The 24,229-nt window shown below is 38.6% G+C and overlaps 1 protein-coding gene across 5 annotated transcripts in view; it reads right to left on the bottom strand.

The window, feature by feature from the left end:
- Positions 1-24,229, bottom strand: part of LOC135195704 (arylsulfatase D-like) — a 134,583-nt gene that overhangs the window by 1,984 nt on the left and 108,370 nt on the right. For 4 of the 5 annotated variants that reach the window (XM_064222105.1, XM_064222103.1, XM_064222104.1 and 1 more), the window contains 2 exons: positions 4,520-4,631; positions 3,630-3,819 (listed from right to left, as the gene is read on the bottom strand). In XM_064222105.1, the coding sequence (XP_064078175.1) occupies positions 3,630-3,819; positions 4,520-4,631 (302 nt within the window). The remainder of the gene's footprint in view (positions 1-3,629; positions 3,820-4,519; positions 4,632-24,229) is intronic. The other variant, XR_010310220.1, reaches the window with a different exon arrangement.

A 24,229-nucleotide genomic window follows, 5' to 3' on the forward strand; every position in this document is an offset into this window, starting at 1 on the left:
TGGCATGAGAGTCTCTTCGACAGGCGATGGTAGTCATACCAACGTAGGCGCCGCTGCAACTGCGGACTGGGCATGTATACGGGTACACCACATGCGTCAGCTTCAGGGGGTCTCGTACCTGCGGAGAGGGGTTATTTTTCATAATAAGGTCGCGCGTCCTCCGATTCTGGTAGTGAATAATCAGGTCGATATTTTTGGTATCGTCGGTCGGGGATACATTTTCAGAAATCATTTTCTTAACTGAGTCTTCTTCACGGTAATGTGAACTCATGAAGGCTTTATAATAAAGCTTGATATTATCATGGGGGCGGGGTTGCGGGCTCTCACTACCGTACCATTTCTCCAGGGCTGTACGGACCTCTCTGCTTATTGATTTATTTAAATACCCGTTATTTACGAGTACTTGGGAGGTGCGGTCGAGTATCTGATGAGTGTCCTGCCAGGTCGAGCAGTGGGAGAGGGCTCTCCTGACGAAGGCCCTGACGATCGGGCTTTTGAATCTAGCGGGGCACTCGCTGTCACCATTGAGGCAAAGTCCTAGGTTTGTTTTCTTTGTGTAGACGGGAGTACGGAGGCCGTCTTCCGTCTTACTCACAAGGACGTCGAGTAAGGGGAGCTGATCGTCGGTGCTGTATTCAACCGTGTAATTCAGCACGCTGCACTGCTGAAATGCCTGACGGAGGGCTTCTACCTCATTCTCGGCGTCGACTTGAACAAAGATGTCGTCGATATATCGTCCATATCTGCGGGGTTACTGCATCCTAGCGAAGACTCGTTCCTCCAAGGTGCCCATGTAAAAGTTAGCGAAGAGTACCCCCAGTGGGGAGCCCATCGCTACGCCATCCTTATGGCAGTACATCTGGCCATGGTGGGTGGAGAAAGGGGCCTTCTTCGTGCATATCTCCAGCAGCATACGGAGCGAGGCTTCGGGTATGTTGAGGGGCGCCGTCGACTAACTCCTGTAGACACGCTCAAGGATGATGTCAATGGTTTCGTCGACAGGCAAGTTCGTAAACAGGGATTCTACGTCCAGCGAGGCGATAATCCCGGTGCCAAGGGAGTCCTTGATGACTTCTAGGAATTCTACTGACGACTGCGGGCTGTAACGACTCGGGACGTAGGGGGTCAAAATTTGGTTAAGGCGTTTAGCCAAGGCGTACGTAGGGGCGGGCGTCTGGCTGATGATCGGCCGGTGGGGGTTTCCTGGTTTGTGAGTTTTTATGTTACCGTACAGGTAACCCAGGCTGTAGTCTCCTTGTATGGGCGGGAGGGGGACAGCGTTAGTGCTCGAACTTGCTCTCGTGCCTGTCGACGAAACCATTGACATCATCCTTGAGCGTGTCTACAGGAGTCAGTCAACGGTGCCCCTCAACATACCCGAAGCCTCGCTCCGTACGCTGCTGGAGATATGCACGAAGAAGGCCCCTTTCTCCACCCACCATGGCCAGGTGTACCGCCAAAAGGACGGCGTAGCGATGGGCTCCCCACTGGGGGTACTCTTTGCTAACTTTTACATGGGCACCTTGGAGGAACGAGTCTTCGCTAGGATTCAGCAACCCCGCAGATATGGACGATATATCGACGACATCTTTGTTCAAGTCGACGCCGAGAATGAGGTAGAAGCCCTCCGTCAGGCATTTCAGCAGTGCAGCGTGCTGAATTACATGGTTGAATACAGCACCAACGATCGGCTCCCCTTCCTCGACGTCCTTGTGAGTAAGACGGAAGACGGCCTCCGTACTTCCGTCTACACAAAGAAAACAAACATAGGACTTTGCCTCAATGGTGACAGCGAGTGCCCCGCCAGATTCAAAAGCACGATTGTCAGGGCCTTCGTCAGGAGAGCCCTCTCCCACTGCTCGACCTGGCAGGACACTCATCAGGAACTCGACCACGCCTCCCAAGTACTCGTAAATAACGGGTATTTAAATAAATCAATAAGCAGAGAAGTCAGTACAGCCCTGGAGAAATGGTACGGTAGTGAGAGCCCGCAACCCCGCCCCCAGGATAATATCAAGCTTTATTATAAAGCCTTCATGAGTTCACATTACCGTGAAGAAGAGGACTCAGTTAAGAAAATTATTTCTGAAAATGTATCCCCGACCGACGACACCAAAAATATCGACCTGATTATTTACTACCAGAATCGGAGGACGCACGACCTTATTATGAAAAATAACCCCTCTCTGCAGGTACGAGACCCCCTGAAGCAGACGCATGTGGTGTACCAGTATACATGCCCAGTCTGCGGTTGCAGCGGCGCCTACGTTGGTATGACTACCATGTGCCTGTCAAAGAGACTCTCATGCCACGCCCAAGAGGGGGCTATCAAGAATCACGCCCGCACCAAACATCAAGAGGCCATCTCCCGGGATGTGATCATCCAAAACACGAAGATCATCGGGAAGGCCCCTGATGCCCGTCGGTTACGCCTGCTGGAGGCGCTTCTCATCCAGCGAGTAAAACCTACACTAAATATGACGCAGGAAGAATTTCTCCTCCCTACGAGTATGAGAAGACCTGCCACCAACAATGACACCACCAAGCACGACAACTCCACAGAAGACAACGCCCCCGAACGAGATACTCCTGCAGCCAACCATAATCAAGTTAGCCGTGACGTTCCGCAGCGTAGCGAAACGCCCATAAACGTAACCGCGCCGCTAAGGAGGTCAAGGCGGAGGCAGGACTTGCAGCATAGCAACCATCAACGCATGGAAAGTGGCTTGAGATCCGGTTCAAGCCACCAATGAAAACGAAGACCTACTGCCACCAGCCAATAGTAGATCAGCATGGGGCAGACCCCCTGCTGTCAACTCCAAATATAAACGAGGACGGACACCACTTCAAAATCAGTCCACCCTCAGCTTCCCAGCCCAAGGATGTCTGGCAGCTCCAGACGAAAACTCGCTTGCTTCAAGAAAGAGAGAGAGAGAGAGAGAGAGAGAGAGAGACACATATATATATATATATATATATATATATATATAATATATATATATATATTATATATATGTCTCTCTCTTCTCTCATTAACGATATATATATATATATATATATATATATATATATATATATATATATATATCGTTAATGACTTTGATAACTATGGTATCATAGTTTATCTGTAAAATTGAAATGTATACACCAATTTTGACTCTGTATTTGATCATGACCTCCATAGGCGCTCTACTAGCCTGTCTAAGTAGCACGGAAAAAGCCGCTATTCGGAAAATAGAGAAGAATCTCTACAAGTGTAATGCTGCTGAAGTAGCCATTACTTTTATATATATTATATTATTATTATTATTATTATTATTATTATTATTATTATTATTATTATTATTATTATTATTATTGCTGAAGGTTAAAATAAAAAATAATTTAATGTCGGCATACAGTATATATAATATCTCTACAGAAATTTATATGTGAAGACAACCAATTTACTGTAGATTTTATTCTTACTCCTCCTGCATATTAGTAGTCACAATCGCATCCTTAATAATAGTAACATTTGTATAAGAATGACAGAATTAACAATAGAAGTATTACCATTTTCACTTTAGTTGCAATATCTTAACAATATATGGAAAACTACAAGTCATCGTGCAAAAAAATTATCTTACTTCTCTGTGCCCGACGAAATAGGATCATCTTCGTAGGGATCCCGGGATAGATCGAACAGCAGCGGCTTGCCTGTCAAATCAGTTACAGATTCGCCGAAGCAGGAACACAGGTTCATAATTCCCCAGCCACACTGATGGCTACCCTCCGGATACATGAGTTTCTTGATAAACATTTTGTATATATGGCCATCTTTCAGAAAGAGAAAGTGTTAAGCTTAATGATAAAAGTAAGGACTTTAATTCATTTCAAAATATTCATGGATAATACCTTTCAGTCTAAGAATTCATAAACTATGAGTTCAATTCTTTTCAGTGACCTATTGGCTCCAACATTAAAAGAAGGTGGTGTTGTAAGACCTCTGAGAGCACAGGTCTATTTTTACAAGGGTTTGTTTTGTTTAAAAATTGCTAGAAACTAGGAATCCCGCTTGCATGCTTATCAATCTCTGCACTATGAAGTCAGAAAGTATGCTCAAAAGTATACTAAAAGTTTACAGTGTATCGTCTGCCTGACTAGCAGACTTCTTCCGTATGTACATCTACCACTGAATGGGTGAAAAGGCAAAAGTGCATCGAGAGACTTCGGAAGTTTGTTTGAATCTCGCCATAATATATAATATCCTAAAGTTCTTGTAGGATAGTTCCCAAACGTTTATTTACAGTAGAATACAGTAATGGTTTGAAATAAAGTAAAATCTTACATTTTCATACTTGTATTTTAATGAGTACACACTTCTGAGCGCTCTTAAAATGAGTTCATATTTGTTCAGGACTTTTAAAAATGATGTAAACAAATTCATACTCTCAGGAAAACGGAAAAGAACCATTCAACTCAGTATCATTATATCATGAACTGCCTATGAGAAAATGAAATTGCCCAAAAAAGTTACCTTTAGCCCATCGGACGGCGTGAATAGACTGCCGACAATGGTGGATGAACACCCTTGCAGTCTGTGGTTCTCCTCTCATCAGCAAACTGGCGATGCTTACACCATCTATTTCCTGGGACAATAATTTGTCGATCCGTTTAAATTTAAAAACTTTTTAAAGTAATTTTTATTTTTCCTAGGTATAAAAAACCAAATCCATTCATATATGAAGTAAGCTTCAGTGCACATTGGAACAGCCATAAAACTTGAAAAACAAGGAAGGTAACCTGGTGGGTATTGGGGAGAGAGCGCAGAAACTCTGTAAGAATCAAATAATTCAGAGTACCATTCTAGCTAAGCAAAATAGGCGCAATTAGTGTATTTACCTTAATCTCATTCGGTTCCAGCATGCAAATTGGCCTAAATAAGCTCAGGAAGGGAAAAGGAAAGGACGGAAGGGTTGGGGGGGGGGGGGGGGGCGGGGCGGTGACCATTCATTCCTCCATTCACTCCCAAATAATAACAGGCAAAACGTACCTAGTACTTAAATAAGACATACGGTGTCAAGCTGGTACTCAGTACTTTCACCACTTGCTGAGCGAGCTGCTATCATGGGGCCCCAGATGTCAAAGGACTTGTTGGTGACATTTCTCAAGTAGAATGAGGTGAAGGAGTTCTGATTTTGCAAAAATCCAGCCCTCACTACCTGAAGAACTGAAATGTTCTTCAAAAAGACGAGAAACAGTCCCACACCCCTAACTTCATTAGCTCTCAAACAGAAATGAGGGTCAGATTCCTTGGAAGTAAGGTGGTATGCCCATGTTATTTCTTCATGAAGCCAAAAGGAAAGTGTGTTCCTGGACACCTCCTTCCTGCATCAACCACCCATAACAAAAAGTGTCCTACACTTTGGCCTCAAGGAGTAAATTCTTTCCTAATGACATTTCATCCAGGTCTCCACCAACAAAGTCTCAGAGGGAAGAGATTGAGAAACTCTTGGAATTCTTTTCAGGTATTGGGGGATTTTGAGTCTGACCATGAATTCTGGCAAAAAGGAGAAAGAGAGAGAACCAAACCCTTATTAGCGCTGAATGAGATGAGACAAACTATGCGCGCTCTAGAAACAGAACGAGTCCTTGCAAGAGGACCAGAAATTGAATACATGAATTGCATCACTGACAGAATAGCATTACCTGCAACATTTGGTGAAATAGCTGAGAAAGTGTTTGACCAGCTGCCTAAAGTCAGCCAGGTTGATTTTGTTAATGACACACGCACCACATTCAATTAAAAATCCAGAAAGGAGGCGAAGAGGAGCATCAACCACATTATAGCTTAAGGGAAGTTTTAGAAAAAAATTCCCCGAAAAAGGAAAAGTTTCATGACAAACACAAAGAAGAAAGGGCAATAAATACATTTCTTATTGGGAGAACGGAAGCAAAATAGACATGCAATCAAGTTAAAAAAAAAACAGTTATTTACTTTGTCAGTGGTCAAAACTGCACAATTATCACAAGTATTGATGGACCTCGAACAAACACATATGAGGTTGAGGTCCTGAAATCATTCCAAAAGGAGGCTGACAGTAGAGTTATTTTGCATCTTCATCATATGGCTTTTCAAATATCCGAAGATTTCACCACTGTTATCTGATCGCCCAATACAGATGTGTTCATCTTTTCGCTGAAATTTGCACAAACCACAAAACAAACTATATTATTCGATACAAGCGTAGAAGACAGAAGACGCCTCATAAAAGTACAGAAAGTTATAGATGAAAGTGGTCAGGAGATATGTGAAATCTTGCTTTCCTTTCAAGCTTTTTTTGGCTGTGATAGTGTGAGTGCATTTGCTCGGAAGGGCAAGTTACTTCCATGGAAATTATTACAGAAAAACCATGAGTTTATCTTCACTTTGAAATCTCTTGGATCTAGTCTTTCTGTGGATGGAGAAATATAAACTACATTATACTCATTTTCTTCAAAGATACAGCCCCAGATCAGCTTTCCTTTCAGATTGTGATGGGTTAGACATGAGTTTGCTACTTCCATGCCACATGTCACTTAAAGAACACATAAAGAGAGCAGACTATCGAGCATTCATAGAGCAGATCAAGCTAAACCAGATATGATCTCTCCTTTGTATGGTGTAGTGGATCACTGATGCCACAAGAACTGATTGATGTTCTAGGAGGGAGAGATGGATGACCCATATGAAGTTGATGAGTCAGATGAAATTAACAATATCACCGATTTCATGTATGAATATGATGATTAAATATGCAGTATTAATTGTACGTCCTTGCATTGTATTTAATTAATCATTCTCTATAACTATATGGTTAAAAATGTTTCACTAACATAAACCAATAATCTGTGTATATATACTTACCTTTATCGAGTGCCGAAGTGCTATTACTGTACTATAAAGCATAATTCAACGTACCAAACAATATATTAGCTTTTCGTCAATTAATCCTCCACTATCGATTGTACAAAACTCTATTTATTTTTTAGCTTATGTAAGCACCTTGTTTTTATTTAGATGTTTTTCTCCTATATGAGATGCCGCACATTATCGCTGTGCATACAAAATCATTCTAATTTTCGTATGTATTAATTCATCAATCATTTTCAGGTTAGTGTGTGTATTCAAGGGTTATGAAGCCAAACTTTCTTAAATCAGATGTCTTAACAAACATACTTATTTGCTTTTGCATTTAATGCATTACTTATTTTAAATGTCAGATGCACTTTTATTCTTTAGCATCAATATTACCAAAATGAATACTTTAATTTATTGCACTTGTACCACAAATTTTTTTACAATTTACTTTCTTTCCTGTTTTCCTTTGATAATTAGGGCCAAAATCTAATATCTGTTTGATGAGAGATTACATCAAATTACATACCTATTCCTTTCCCACTTACCTTAGCTAACACTTTCAAATTGGATTTTTTTATGTTTTAGTAATTTTGGATGTAGCAAGCCAAAATCTCGATATTTCATAGTGCAGAAAATCATACTCTGAATCACTTTACTCTAAGAAATAAAAAAGTAGAATCTGCAAAAATATATTGATAGGGGAGGGGTGAAGGCAACTGGTCCATACTCCACATAGCAGATGGCTTTGACCTAGAATAAACCGCCTCCTAAGCGGTAAAGATAATTTTTCTCATTGAATCTATTCGCTTTATTTCGGACTAAATATAATATATTATATATGAAATAACAACTAACAAATCTGCTAGTAAGGGATATTCTAATTCTAACACTATCTCTTCACTGAAAGAAAGGAGAACAAACTATAAAAATATATGTTTTTCTTGTGAGTAAAAAAAGTTATATTTAAACCTAAATAACGTATCGACTCCTATTTTTTTGATGAAATAAACCATTTCATTCGATTCTGGGTGCTTTCAAACGATAGTTCCCTACATCATATATATATATATATATATATATATATATATATATATATATATATATATATATATATATATATATATATATATATATATATATATATATATATATATATATATATATATATATATATATATATATATGTGTGTGTGTGTGTGTGTGTGTGTGTGTGTGTGTGTGTGTGTGTGTGTTTATGCGTGACATAAAAACTAACAATATTATTTGTATCCAATTTTTGTCCTGAATATTTTTCGATTTTTGTCCGGAGTAGCCATAATTACCAAAATCCAGAGCGCAGACAACCAGAATCTGAATCTACGGACTCTAAAGTATAGGAAAAAATGTGGTCAGCAAAATTCCCCAGGCCTAAGATGAGGATTTCAAAACCATCCATCCAAAAGACCTGGGAAAAAGCTACATGATAACCCTTCACAACAGAGACAGAGAGGCACTTATCGTGAAAAAAGATGAAGGAATCTGCTATTAACAGAAGAAAAGTTCCAAATGGAAAGTAACCCCTTCTATATCACCAATCATGGAGGATGACCCACTTTTCTTGGTATACATTTATTGAGAAGTAGTGGAGTAGCCAGACATTTGATTCACTACCTGCAAGAACGCCTCTCTCTCAAAGGAGATGCTGGATAACCTCCCCCAATGAAGATGAAGGGACTAAATTATTTGATATCTATAAATGTGAGGCTAGCACAGGATGGTGAGTCAGAGAAGTAGCTTCCCAGAGAAGTAAGCAGATCTGCATGCTATTTGGAATGTACCCATAATGGAATACCAAAGTCACTTAGTGGATAAGACTGAAGAGGAAAGATGTATCCATCCAGGTTGTCCCACAGATGTTCAAATGCATCCTTTTTTGCTACCTGCAAGTCTTGGTCTGGGAGCAAAAAATGGAGAGTTTTCTGTTCAGTCTCAAGTTCCTGCTACCTGTCCTTGATGGCCTGTTAACTTGAGAGCCTCAAGTTAACAGGCCGAAGAGCCGCCCCACCTTGTTTGTTGATGTATGCCACTGCCATTGGAGGCTATTCTGAAAGTACTGGAGTGCCGACCATGCAACTTTCATTTTCCAAAACATTGGCTAGGTGTGCACGAACAAGAGCATCTCTGATGGAGGAGAGTGCAGCAGATAAAATAATTTTTTCACTAAAATACTTCAGTTAATGTTATAAGCATGAAATTTGGTACAAATCTTCTCCATAGGCCACTTGTTGAAAGTTACTGGTTGTCCACTCAAAATTCCAAAATGGCTGCCATTTACAAGATGGACGCATGTCTAGGTTTTAACATGGAACTAATATGTCTCTGTCATGTTTTTATGCATTTGTTTTGGTTGTACACATTTTAGGAAGAGTCATCAAGCAAAGGTAAAATGTATTTCTATTAAAGATTTCATATATAAAGAAAGATGGAATCCAATAGGGCAGCCAAAAACTATAAATAATCACGTCTCAGGATTTAGTAGGCATGAAAAAATGTATTCCTGGTCAATAAAATAGTTTGCAAGTCTATAAATAATTTAGGTGGTTGTTCTATCTTTAGATTCAGTTTAAAAGAGTGAATGTCAGCACACAACCAGGGCACATTGGTGACTTCACTATTGTATAACTCAGGATGGGGTTCAGTGCTAGCTAATCTTGCTCTATGTACAATGTACTTAGCTTTTCTTTAGTGTATTTTAGTCGTTTAATGTCCCAAATGCTATCTAATAGCCCCAAATCAATTACTTGGTAGAAAGTATATATATATATATCTATATATATTATATATATAATATATATATATATATATATATATTGTGTAGTTGGTAGATCTAGTTCGACAGCCGCAACTGAAGTGACAGGTGCCAGCACAGGAGAGTCAAAGCCAAGGGTAAGTGGGGCGCTACATGGCTTGTTCATTTACTTACCTGGACGGTGTACAGATCACACGGGACTTAAATGCCACTAGATGAATGATCATGCTAGATGTAGGGTGACTGAACCTACTGTGGACTTCAGGGACGGCGAGGCATAGTTTTTCTCAAATATCTTTCAAACTAGTTATTTGATCGAAATGGTACTTTAACACAGTGTACAAGACACCTCGCCCTAATTTTTGGTAATATAATGCATTGTCAACTGGTGTTAATTAAAGCATTTACTCTTGACTTTTAAAGGCAAAGTCGCATGAGTCAACAGGAGTGACTTACAGATTCGAACGCCCGCATCACCCATCCCTCCTCCCTCCCTCCTCCCTCCCTTCCTCCCTCCTTCCCCCTCCCTCTCACTTTCTTTATCAGTGTTTCTCACTTTTCCCATAAATCCCGTTTTCCCTGATATTTTTAATACCAGCTGATACTTGGAAAGTTCATAATGAAAAGGATAGCGAGGTTTGACGTATGACCATAATAATGGTTAATTTTTTCCAATGTATTTTTATAGTATCCTCGGCGTGTCAGGTAATACCGCAATGATAAAGGCTGGTCTATCGGCTGGAGCAATCGCATTGCAAGTATTCACTGCGTAATTGATGGAGACGGATTTTTTCACTGCAGTCATGGCTGCCATGTTACTTTGTCCACGTCGTTGCAGAAATGCATTTGCAATAAGACTCTTAACCATATACAAAATGTAGAAAGTAGACAAAAGATTAAGGAAAAATCTCAATAGGTAAGTGAATCTTCATAACACACTCACGCAAAATGCACACGCATATTGATCAGTCAATCAATCATGTATATACCTTTCTATCATACTATATATTATTTTGTCTATATATATATATATATATATATATATATATATATATATATATATATATATGTGTGTGTGTGTGTGTGTGTGTGTGTGTGTGTGTGAGTGTGTGTGTATATACTATATATATACATTATATATATATGTAACTATTATATATACATATATATGTATATATTATATAATATAATATAATTATAATATATTATATATATATATATATATATATATATATATATATATATGTATGTATACACTTCAGATTAAACAAAATATCACTCGGGAAAGTGTTAAGATGAAATAACATATTATTGATTTCCATTTTTATGTACTCATTCAAAATTATTCAGATTTACAAGGAACAAGTATATTCAGATTATATTAGTGATAATATAAAGTTCCATTGATAAACAAATATATCACAAGCATTTTTGGTCTGTTGCCGTCAAAGAACAGAAAAACGAGCTACTCCTCGATTATGAAAGTTTGCAGATTCTGTAAAATAGAGATGAAAACCTGTGAAAGTCATAAGAGAATTAATTTCTTGACTGATTATGAATGAGGCGAAAACTGGATACCTTCTTTATAACAAAAAACCGGTATGTTAAATGCCTGGAAATAGGGTAATAGGTGACACTTAAAGCAGTCTTCATAAACGAATCCCGTAAGAAATAAAAGTAAAATCCTTTTCGGAACCTGTCTCAAAAATAGGTATGTATATGAATATAGTGCGTCACTTTACATTATTGATATAAGTAATATATATCAAGATGCATGAAACTCAACTCATTCACTAAACTCAGTACGGTACAAGATCTTATTACTGGCGTATGATTGGTGAAAATGAAATTGCAGTGTGATATGAATAGAGAAACACATACATACAATGATATCATGATAGTGATAGTAGTTCCTCCCAGATTATACCCATTTACATTGTTTTTCCCTTACAACAATTCAGTCGATAAAGCTCCGCCTACTTGGGGATTTGGGGGAAGTGAGCAGACCTTATCTCTCATGGCCTTGGTAAACAGATACGGTCATACGCTCTGTAGCCTTCTCCCATTTATTTAATTTAAGAAAATACAATAGCAATAATTAAATGGACAAAGGATTTACAAAAACCAACATATTTATAGCATCCAATATTATTTAACATTATATGTAATAGGCAGGAAAGGGGGGGCCCGAGACGGGAAGACCAGGAAGGTAGGTTGAAGGAGGGAATAGATGGGGAAGGGTGAGGGAGGGAGGGAGGAAGGGAAGGAGGTAGGGAGGATGGGGATAAATAATGTTCAAAAGCAGAGGTTGGCGAAGCTTGCCAACACGATATAAGTCAAGAGTAAACGCCTTAATTAACACCAAATGACAATGCACTATATTACCAGACATTAGGGCGAGGTGTCTTGTACACTGTATTAAGGTACCATTTCGATCAAATAATTAGTTTGAATGATATTTGAGAAATGCATAGTAGTTGTAACCATACATCAATGTTCATATCAGATTAAGGTGTTAAAATGATAGCCCCTCAACCTTAGTCAAGAGTTCATAATGGCAAGTGTAAATTCATTCACAGGAAGACAAGAAAAATGAAGGTCTAACTTCAAACTTGGCCTCTGTACATCATAATCCTGAACATGATGGGTACGTCATGATTTCAACCAATGTGCCATTGTTGCAGCAGATTGTGTTATTGTGTTATGGCTTCATTTGATATGAAGTCTCTGTTTACTCAAATTCCACTGGATGAGACGATTGACATTTGCCTAGATGAGCTGTTTAAAATTAATAATGATATTGTCAGTGGGTTTAATTAACAGGTCGTAGTTAAAGGAACTTTTAGTCTTAGCCACCAAAGAATTTTATTTTTTGTTCAACGGTTTGTTATATAAACAAATTGATGGTGTTAGACTGTTACCCTTTGGATTTTAAGCCTTTACTGTACAGGAGGTATGTCGATGATACATTCTTAATCTTTAAGTTGTGACCAGATTCCTCATTTTTTTTAGAGTACCTTAATAGTAAACATATTATATAGAATTTGCTTCTGAAATCGAAGATTTCTAGATGTTCAGGTAAAAAATCTTAACAATAAATTTCACACTTAAGTTTTATCAAAGGGTACTTTCACAGGTTTTATGCGTGAATTTCAGTAAGCTACACTCTTGAAATATAAGATGAATTTGATATTTACGCTAATTACCAGAGCATATAAATTTGTTCTAGCTATTTGAATTGACATAAGAATTGGAATTTCTAAGGTCCCTTTTAAAAACAATAGCTAACCATTGAATCAGTGAGTACATATATTGGTAAACAACAACTTTCAGAGTTATATGTAAACAAACATCCCGAAACTACCTCTAACATAAAGATGCCTGTTATTCATTTACCTTTAACCTTACTGAAACTCATAGTTACGATTGAAAAAAGCAATTAATTTCTATTTTGCCCATTGGTTACCCTCAGCTGGATATCAAAATATATTTCACTTTACAAAATAAATTAGGAAGTCTCTTTAAAATTAAAGACCCTTTATCAACAAGCCTTCAGTCCAATCTGATCTATAAATAGCAGTGTAGTGGTTGTGATGCCACTTACGTTAGTAAAGCTACCAGATCAGCGTAGATGAGATGTTTTGAACACCTTTATAGGCCATTTCGTACCTGCAAATATCTTTCAAAACCTAGTTACATTACAATTATAGAATACGTCGAGAAGACTGCTCACCCTTTACATATTGATGATTTATCTGTTTTAACCTCTGTTCAGGTTGCCACAAACTTCGACATTTTAGAAGTTCTATATTCTGTCAAGATAAAGCCTTCTTTAGCTAGAAATGTGGCTGTAACCCCACTTTTGTGTTTTTAGTCTGCGTTTTGCTGGTTTGTATAATGACTTAGTATATTTGTGTTCCTTTGTACCGTCCGTTTTTGTGACTTAAATTTTGTATTTTGCTTTTTTTTTATTCTATTTATTCACTTGTTTTGATTATCCGTCATTTAAGAGTTTTTTTATTTGCCATCTTTTAACCTATTCATATAATTTTTCATGTGTCAGTTTGCTGTATTATTATGAATTTTATTACAAGAACTATAATGTCATTCATTTTAATTTGTAGGTTGATAACGAGTGACAGTAGGTATAGCTCGAAGCATTTCCTATTAAAGTTGTACAAAATGCTGTTCTGGGTTTTGCCCTTGGTGTCCTTACTGATAATATGTAGATGGCGCTTCCCCTGCTGGCGTTTCAATTGCTATTTTAACAATGATTTACTCAAAGTGTCAAATCAAAACAACTAGCAGTCATATGGAAATTTTGCATGGACACCCAGAAGTTTGAAAAGAGGGGTTAAAATGAGCACTCGTGGCAAATTTCATGCTTGTATCACAAACTCATTGAAGTATTTTTCTACTTATCTGCTGCACTAATTCCCTGAAACGTGTTGAAGTCATACAGACTTGCTTGATCCTTCTTCATATCATCGCTATTTAGAGAGACAAGAGATGACCCAGAACCACTAGCCACTACTGAGAGGGTTGATCCTGCCTCGACAGGAACTGAGCAACAAAATACGGAGATTATCCAGACAGGAAACAATTGGGAATGCTTTCACTGCTCGTGTCCAAGAGAGCATGCCTAGGTACCTGATCTGCAGCTTTAGTGAACCGGGTAACTTCAAAATAATAGGGGGAGAATGCAAATGGTGATACAAGCATGAAATCTGGCACAACGATTCTTCATGACCTTCTGTCTCATCACCAACCTCTGGCCACACAAAGTTTTGCCATTTTTCCAAGATGGCCAACAGATTTTCAATATAGCTTCCGTTGGATATCTGAATATTGACATTTAATTGGTTAATCACGTTTGAATTCCTCAGCCACTCTCAGTTTATGTTAAAATATTGAAAGCAAGCCTTTACATAATTAGATAGATAATTTTGCTGTCTAGACATATCCAAAAATGGCTGTCACTAGGCCAAAAATGTCTGCCAAAAAGGCCAAAATTGATATCTAAGTTCATATACAAAGCAAGAGGTCAGGTAATACGTGGATTCAGGGCAACTTCAGCTTGATCAGTTTACTTTTTGTAGGTTAGAAATCAATTAAGCCCCACTTCATTCATCTTCATCTTCATTTTTGAAATATGGTACATTAACTCACTGTAATAGTGTAATAGTGTGGTGTCTGTGCACTACCAGGGCACACTAGTTGACACTATATCTGTGAGACTCAGCATGGGGTTCAATGCTAATTAATGGTAGATATTTGTCATTAGTTTTCCAAATGCTGTTTAGCTAGCAACAGTTCATAACTACATAGCTAAACAACTGCACCTGAATTGATAGAATGTGCCCACGTGGGAAAGCCGAGCCATGGAAGATGAGGCTTTAGTCTTCCTGAAGGTATACAGATCACATGGGAATTAAATAGCATTGGATGAGTGATCAGGCTAGGGGTAGGATTATGACATATCTAAGCCTAGTCAGATCCCATATCTGAAAGTGCATAGATGTTGTATAGGTGTTACAAGGATAAACCCTCAGCCTATAGAACAAAAGCAATGGCAGTACAATCTTGGAAGTCAACGTCTTTCCTGAAGGAAGGTAGTACGACTAACTGGAAGCTTTATAACTTGTGCCAAGCGGACACGCATGAAAGACTAGTGGATACATCTGGTGCTGGCTATGTTACCCTTGCTACAAACATTCCTGAATTTTTCATCCCCAAAGGCTTGATGAAGATGATGAAATTATGCAGTCCTTTGAAAATAACAAAACTATATATCAATAATAATGTATGCTGAAGTTCAAAACCACAAAATTAGAAAGGAAAAGGAAGCCATAGTGTAAGACGAAAGAAGAAGATGATGCCTATCAGCAAATTTCACCCGTAGAGGCCAGATGGCAGGTGATAAAGATGCAGAAGAATCTAAAACTGAGAAAAAGGGATCTGCTTTATTTGTGACAAACCCGCACCAATCAAAGATTCACGATTGGCCATGACATTGGCTTCACACAAAAAGCTGCAACAATGTGCCATGAACCTACTAGATGAGAAACTTCTGGCCCAGCTTAGTGCTGGAAATATTGTTTCCCAGGACCATATGTATCACCCATTTTTGTCTGACAAGTGTGTGTAACTGGGAAAGAGCCTGGGTAAATTCCCAGAAAATTGGAGATGATTATGCGCAGTACAGACAACAGGCATGTGCCAATGCTTTTGCTGAGCTTGAGATGTACAAAAGAGACAAGTAGTTGACTACAGATGGGTGCTGCTATTTTACTATGGTAGAAGTTTATGATTTGTACAAAGAAAGACTGAAACAGCTAAATGTCGATGCCTCCTTTGTACACTGAACACAGTTGAAAGGACAGATACTTGCCCATATCCCAGAACTGGAGGCCTTCAAAAAGGGAAGAGAGATTTGGCTTGCCTACAAGAAGGAAGTGGGAGAATCCCTAGCCATGGCATGTGACTATAATGATGCACTAATCGTGGCCAAAGCAGTCAAGATACTGAGGAAGTAGATGCTTGAACATGAGGAAGAATTTGATGGAACCTTAACAGCAGATACTGGAAGAGAATCTGTACTACCAAGTTTGTTGGGATTTGTAACTGTGCTACAAAATGGTGGTGATATAAAATCCCAACTTACATATGGAACATCATCTACTGATCTAGCTTTAGCACAGCTTTTGCACTTCAACTGTCAGAAGACTTCCTAATCTTCAACATTCACCAGACATCCCAAGTCAAGAGAACCTCTGTTTCCCATATACCTTGGTCCCCTGGTCTTTGCAAAAACCAGAAAGCGTCAATTAATTTATATATCTCATCAACATGGAATTAGCATCACCTTAGATAGGGTTCTTTAATTGAATAAAGGGTTAGGAGAAGCAGTTATAGCAAGGGCTGTGGTGGAAGAAGTAGTACATTAAGAAAAAGGGTCTTTACAACTTGTGCTGTTGACAATCTGGACCTTAATCCAAGTGCCACAACAGCAGAAACATCCTTCCAAGGGACAGGCATATCTTTGTTTCATCCTTCGAGGACAGAAACTTGGCCCAAATCATCCAAAATGGAACAAAGTAAAAAGAAGTACCTTCTCTACCTGAATATTACACGATTGTACCCTGCTGTTCACTTTAAACATGAAAATCCCTTCCCTTCATCCAGCAGAAGTGCAGGACACCAACAAGCTGCGCTTTCTAAGCATATTTCTCTTGAGTATGAATGGCTTGAGAAAGTCAGTTTGTCGGAAAAGAGGGAAAATGCTGTCTCCATATCTTGGGCAACACATCATGCTTCTCAAAAGTGACAGGCCCCCTTTGAAATAAGCTTGTCATCAACGTTGCCTCTTTCTCAAGAGGCAGCTCATTCAGTTGCAATGATGAAGCATGCCATGGATATTGCAAGAGCAAACACACAGTTTCTCAATCCTAGCCAAACCCTATTTCAAGCGGTTGATCAGCCACTATTTCCAATTACCAAGCAGATCTAATGGGAATGGCTATTGCAGTATGGTGATATGGTTATCATGTTTGGAGGGCTGCGTTTAGAAATGGTAGCATTCAGAATTCTTTGTGATCTCTTGGAAAACAGTGGTTGGACTGGTGATCTTGTAGAAGCAGAAATAGCTACTCCTGGAACAGCCTATATCATATATTTAGGAAGCAGAGGAAAGTAAGCTAAGTTGTGAAAGATGGATAAAAAACGAGAGTTAGTGTCTCCACAATTCTACTTATGGAATCTTGTGCTTCAACTAGAACTTCTAGTGTTCGTTTTCATCAGGCCAGACTTGGAGTCTAATTTCAATTTGTACAAAGACTTGCTGCAGGAATTCATTCCTATCTTCTTTGCCCTGGACCATGTACATCATGCCAGGTGGCTTTCAATTCATTTGAGAGACACTTTGTTGAATTCACAAAAGGAAGTTTCACTGTCCATAAAACCACTCTGCCTTTTCCCTTAATGGCTATAGACCACTCGAAGGTGGAAAATGGCTGGTCCTGAAGTAAGCCACTTGATTGATGAATTTGAGACTAAAAGTGATTCTGATCCAAAATCTGAGGGTAAGCATCATGATGAAACTGAAACAGTGCAGAAAAGGTTTCTTGTAATTGTTGAGAATCTAGCAAAAGTAATCAAAGAAATGGGCAGCCCTTTTGAAGAAGATTCAGAAGTTCTAATTGTGCTAGACAGTCATGAAATTATGGACCACAAAGTTAGTGAATCCTTAAGCTCTATGAAGAGTCTTGTACAGACACAATTCCCAATTTTTTTGCGAGACTCAAGGCACCAAGTAAATTACATGAGTCAGTACACAATAACAAAAATTTTAATGTTCACTCGCAAGATGTCTGCTACAGAGTGCAAGGGCAAACAGTTAATGCAAACCATAAAGGAAGACCGTAATCTATTCTCACACCTTTTCATGTCAAGCCAGAGCAGACAGTGACTTAAATCAATTCTTTCAACATGAAAATAAAAATTATCCACCATGAGTGGCACAGAATGGGCAGATGCATCAAGGAACCAAGTCACAGCTGCTGCCTCTACTAAAACAGCAGGCATCAGACATCCATGACAAAGAGCCTACAGCTGATGTCTATATTTAAGTCTTATGCAAAAGATGAAGTCTTGGCCAAGGTACAGAAGCACGTACGGAAGTGAAAATGAGCACACATTGTATTTGATGAGTATAGGATTGACAGTATGATAGCACAAATAAAACAAAAAAGAGGCACAGGAGTTCGCCACAAAGTGATTAGCACTGCGAAAAACCCCGGCAATTGGGCCAGCTTCCTCGGGAATGACCAGAACAAAACTGAACTATTGGCATATTTGGTAAACAATCTTTTCATCTCAAGCAGATGATACAACATGCAGTATTGTCACCAAAGGGGATGTTGCACTTTGTATAAAAGCTGAGCAGGACATTGCCGACCTACAAAATTGAACTCACAAAGAGGCAGATACTAGAGTCCTTTTGTTTGCTGCATATGCTGCAAAGCATGAAGCTATCTCAAGTTCAAGCAATGTAGTTCAGACACTGACGTTGTCATCAGAGCATTATCTAGCATGGAAAAAACTGGTTTGGACAAAATATGGATTAAATTCAGACGAGGAAATGTCATGAGGTGGATACTTATCCATGAAATGGCAGCAGTCATGAGACTAAAAGCCTCAGCCTTTCCCTTTTTCCTTACATTTAGTGGGTGTGACACAGTGTCTGCCTTTCATGGAAAGGGGAAAATGTCTGCTTGGGAAACATGGACCGTGTTTCAACATGCCACACGCACCTTCACCAAACCAAGTTCAACACGACCAGCTGTAGAAGATGAAGACCTGCAAAACATTGAAGAGTTCGTGGTGCTAGTGTACAGCAAGCAGTTCATATAAAGATGTAAATGAGGCTAGACTTTATCTCTTTGCAAGGAAGCAAAGACCTTATGATTGCTTACCCCCTACAAGGGCTGCTCTTCGAGAGCATTGCAAGAGAGCTGCCTTTCAAACAGGGTTCATTTGGAGCTAATCTTTAGTATGTCATCCAGTCTTGCCCAGTCTAAGGCACTGGGGATGGAAAAAGATTGATGGTGCCTGATTTCCATATTGGACAGATTTGCCAGTAGTAGCAAAATCTTGCTGCAAGTCAGGACTTAGCGGCACAGCTCTCTGCAGCTGCACTTGCTAAAGCTGATTGATAAACGAAACATATTGGTGTCTATCAAGAGGTATAGACAAATATCTTTGGCAGCCATTTTGGAAGTAAGGTGGCCATATTGGAAAGATGCGTTCAGCTAATCTCTTAATGACAGTAAGAATGCCGAAACATAAATCAACAATCATTATATGGACACTACACAACTTTTGTAGACTTATGGGATGAAAATATTAGAAATATAGAGAAAATTTGCCACCATTTTGGATAAGAGTTAGCCATCTTGGAAAAGCCATGTATTAAGGTGTCCGGAGGTTGATTTTGATTTATGGGAATAATAAGAGTTCTCATGCCAAATCTGTTGCCTTTATCACCATTTGCACTTTTTTCTACTGCCCCACTCCACTACATCAGTTATTATACGTAGATCATGGAAAATGGCTAGAAGACAATTATTTCTGTAGAAAACACTCCCTGGAGGGAGCAGGAATTTGTCCAGAAGAATTCCTTTCGAGTGAACCCAAGCTGAGACCAGGTTGAATACCTGAGGGACAGCTGCTAGACCGAAGCACTGAACCTTGAGCTAGAACACTATTCCATTGCAGACAAAATGTAGGAACTTTCTTGAATCTTAATGAATAAGGGTGTGAAAGTAAGCATCCTGAGATCGATCAATATTATGAAGTCACCCTCTTTGATGGACTCTTAACACTGAACAAGCAGTCTCCATTGGGAAGGAGTATGACAGATGTATCTGTTCAATGTTGAGAGGTCAGCGACTGGTTTCTAACATCCTGAGGCCTTCTCTACTAGAAAGAGACAGCTATAATAAAAGCAAAAAAAATTGTAAGCATGGTTTTATTAAAATGGAATAAAAAGTAAAAAATAAATTTTTGAGCCATACCTGCATTTTTTTTTACAATTAATCACATCTACATAAATAAAAGCATGGGTCCCACACATGGAAGGAAATGCTAAAAGAAATAGAAATATATATTTCTTTTCTAGTAGCACTTCCTTCCATGTATGGGGCCCACGCCTTTATTTTTGTAGACATGATTAACTGTAAGAAAATGCTGGTGTTTCTCAAAAAATTATTACTTTTTAGTGCATTTTAATAAAAGCATGTTTTATTTTTTTTCATTTTATACTTTTTAGTTTTGACGGAAATTGTAACCGATTTATTATTGTAGTTAACAAAATTGATATGTTTTCGGGGAGGGGAAGGGAATGGTGAAGGGGAGGGGGAAGTGAGAGGGGAGCAGAAAGATGAGAAGAAGGTAAATGGGGAGGGGGAAGGGGAGGGGACGGAGGAAGAGAGAAGAAGGGAAGGGGGAAGAGAAGGTGGAGGGGAAAGGTCGGGAAGGGGAAGGGGGAGGGTAGGGGATGGAGGGAAAAGAGGAGAGGAGAGGAGGGGAGGGGAGGGGAGAGGGGAGAGGAGGGAGGGCGAAGGTGGCAGGCAGAGGGAGAGGAGGGCAGGGGAATGTGGCAGGCAGAGGGGAGAAGAGTGAAGGGGAGGGAAGGACGTAGCTAAATTAAAACTTGATCATGTGCTAAATTAATATTTGATCATGTGCTCTTTCCATTCGTAGATTGGAAAGAACAAATAGGAGATTGTGGTTGTATTTATACATATAAAAAAGAGAGTAATAGTAGTGCAGAAGATAAGAGGCAATTCGAAAAGCTATTAGATATGTTACTAGAACACAACATTCAATAAATAAATCACCTGCCAACAAGAAAGGAAAATACTTTATACCTAGTATTTGTGACTGAGGTGAATTATATTAAAGAAACAATAGTTTATAATGCAGTATTTCAGACCATAATGTCATAGAATGAACAGTCCGTTCTAAAGCAAGTGAAAACAGAGATCAGCAAGAGATGAAAAAGTGGGAAGGATATGGAAAATACAATTTCTATAGTAAGGATATAAAATGGTCAGAAATAAATGAAGAATTAAGCAAAGATTGGAATAATATATTTGTAAGTGATGTTATACAGATAAATATGAATATATTATATAAGATATTACAGAAAATAGTAGATAAATATATAACGTAGAAGAAAAGTAAACATCAGTCATGCATAAGAGACAGAAGGATCTTGTTCCAGAAAATCAGAAAGTGGAAAAAAGGTCTTGCAAAAGAAAAGAATGCATGGAAAATGATGGAAATAAAAAGTAAGATAGAAAATGCAGAACAAAAGATTATACAAACAAAAGAAAATGTCAAATGGGACTTGGAAGAAAAAACCCTAGTAAATATCAAGCAAAACTCCAAACTATTGCACTCATATGCAAAAAAGATGAATAAAAGAAGAATAGAAATATGCCCTCTAAGAATTCATAATGAAGATAATGATGCAGAAATAAGGGATGAAAATAGTGAATATTTATCAGACATAGATATTAATGAAGCTGATATTGTACAGGCTATTAATGAAATAAAAAAAATGGATCAGCAGCTGGACCAGATGGTGTCCCTGCCATTTTATTAAAGACAGTAGTTCATTCTATCGCAAAGCTGCTTGCAATATTATTAAGGCAAAGTGTAGATACAGGCAAGATTTATGATGAGCATAAATTAGCATATATTACCCCTACTTTCAAAAGTGGATCAAGACTAGAGGCAAGTAATTATGGGCCTGTGAGTCTAACATCACATATTATGAAAGTGTATGAAAGGGTAATGAAGAAAAATATTATGAAACATTTAATAAAAATTAATTTGTTTAATATAGGACAACATGGTTTTGTACCCGGAAAAAGTACACAAACCCAACTGTTAGTCCACCGTGAGAACATACATAAAAATATGATAAATAGAAAAGAAACATATGTGGTTTATCTAGACTTTGTAAAAGCTTTTGACAAGGTAGACCATGATATATTAGCAAAGAAAATTAGAAAACATAATATAGTTGACAAAGTAGGAAGATGGATAAAAGAATTTTTACACAACAGAAAATAGATAGTTATTGCAAACAATGAGAAATCGGATGAAGCTAAGATAATATCCAGTGTGCCACAAAGTACAGTGTTAGCTGCATTGCTGTTTGTTATTATGATTGCAGACATAGACAGTAATGTTAAGGACTCAGTAGTGAGTAGTTTCACCAATGACACAAGAATAAGTAGAGAAATTACTTGTGATGAAGATAGGAACTCGCTACAAAGAGACCTTAACAAAGTATATGAATGGGCAGAGGTAAATAGGGTGGTATTTAACTTTGATAAATTTGAATCAGTAAATTATGGTGATAAAGAAGGAAAGCTATATACATATAGGGGACCTAATAACGAGACAAAACCTTAGTGTGATGCTGAATAGGAACATGTTATGCAACGATTAAATAGCAATTCTATTGGCAAAATGCAAAGCAAAGCAAAAAATGGGAATGTTGTTTCGGTACTTCAAAAAAGAAAGACTGAACACATGATTATGCTGCATAAACTGTATGTACATAGTCACTTGAATATTGTAATATGATATGGCACCCACACTACCAAAAGGACATTGCACAAATAGAGAGTGTACAAAGATCCTTTACAGCTAGAATAGAAGAAATTAAGACTCTTGACTACTAAGAAAGGCTACAATTTTTAAAATTATATAATCTAGAAAGGAGGAGAGAATGCTACATGATAATAGAGGCATGGAAGCAGCTGGAAGGAATTCCCGAAAACATCATGGAGCTAAAAATATCATAAGGACCAAGCAGAGGTAGATTAATAGTGCCCAAAACTATACCAGGGAAACTAAGGAAAGCACACAGGGCATTAATCCACTACGCACCAGCATTGACAATGCAGCATCTATTCAATGCGTTACCAGCTCATCTGAGGAATATATCAGGAGCGAGCGTAGATGTGTTTAAGAATAAGCTTGACAAATATCTGAGCTGCATCCCAGACCACCCAAGATTGGGAGATGCAAAATATACCAGCATTAGCAATTCTCTGGTAGACATTAGAGGTGCCTCATACTGAGGGACCTGGGGCAACCCGAACAAGATGTAAGGTCCATAAGCAAGGTAAGGGGAGGGGGAAGGGTAGGAGGAAGAGGAAAGGGAGGCAAAGGGAAGGGGAGGAGGGGAAAAGGAAGATGGGAGGTGGAAGTGGAGGGAGAAGCAGCGGAAGAAGGGAATTGCCATTTGCACCAATTTCATTTTTCCTTCCCTCCTCCATCCCTTTTGGATGGCTCAGGGGAGGGGTGCGTGACAGGGCTAAAAGGTTCTTAGGCAATGAAGAGAGCTGCTGCTCTTGCTTGGGCTGCACATGAGAAAAGGATATCTCAGGAATCTTCCCAGCACACCTCCATGGCTGTATCGACATACCCTATAAGATAACCTAGCTGATACTCAGTGAGAGGCTGATTTTTGTGTGATTACCTAGCAAGAGAACAGGAAGAGAACAGACTCTCGCTACTGGAGAACCAGTTTTGCGTACTGATTGGTAACTTGGAGCACAAGTAAGTAAGGGCCTTATGGTTGAAACACTTATCACTTATTTCATAACTCCTGATCTACACATAACAGGGTTTTCTACATTTTATAATTTGCCTCTCCAGTAACTTGTCTCAAGAGATAAAAACTATTCCTTACTGGTTCCGCCCACCGGAACAAATTAATACACAAACACTTCATGCGAGGAAGTTTCCATCGGGAAAGTTCCAATCGGGAAAGTTCCACAGCCAATTCAGCTCTACTACTATGAGATTCAGGGCCTCTGTAACACGATTTTTTCGCAATAACTTTTTATCTATGCATTTCATAAATATAACGCTTATTCAGAATACACATTATATCTACTCATAAATTTTGACTGTATTCTGCACTACGTAGGTTGAATAAATTTGATACTTACAATGTAAAAGTGACTTTTTTT

This window comes from Macrobrachium nipponense, chromosome 16 (genome assembly GCF_015104395.2).
Source record: "Macrobrachium nipponense isolate FS-2020 chromosome 16, ASM1510439v2, whole genome shotgun sequence".
In the NCBI taxonomy this organism is placed as follows: Eukaryota; Metazoa; Arthropoda; class Malacostraca; order Decapoda; family Palaemonidae; genus Macrobrachium; species Macrobrachium nipponense.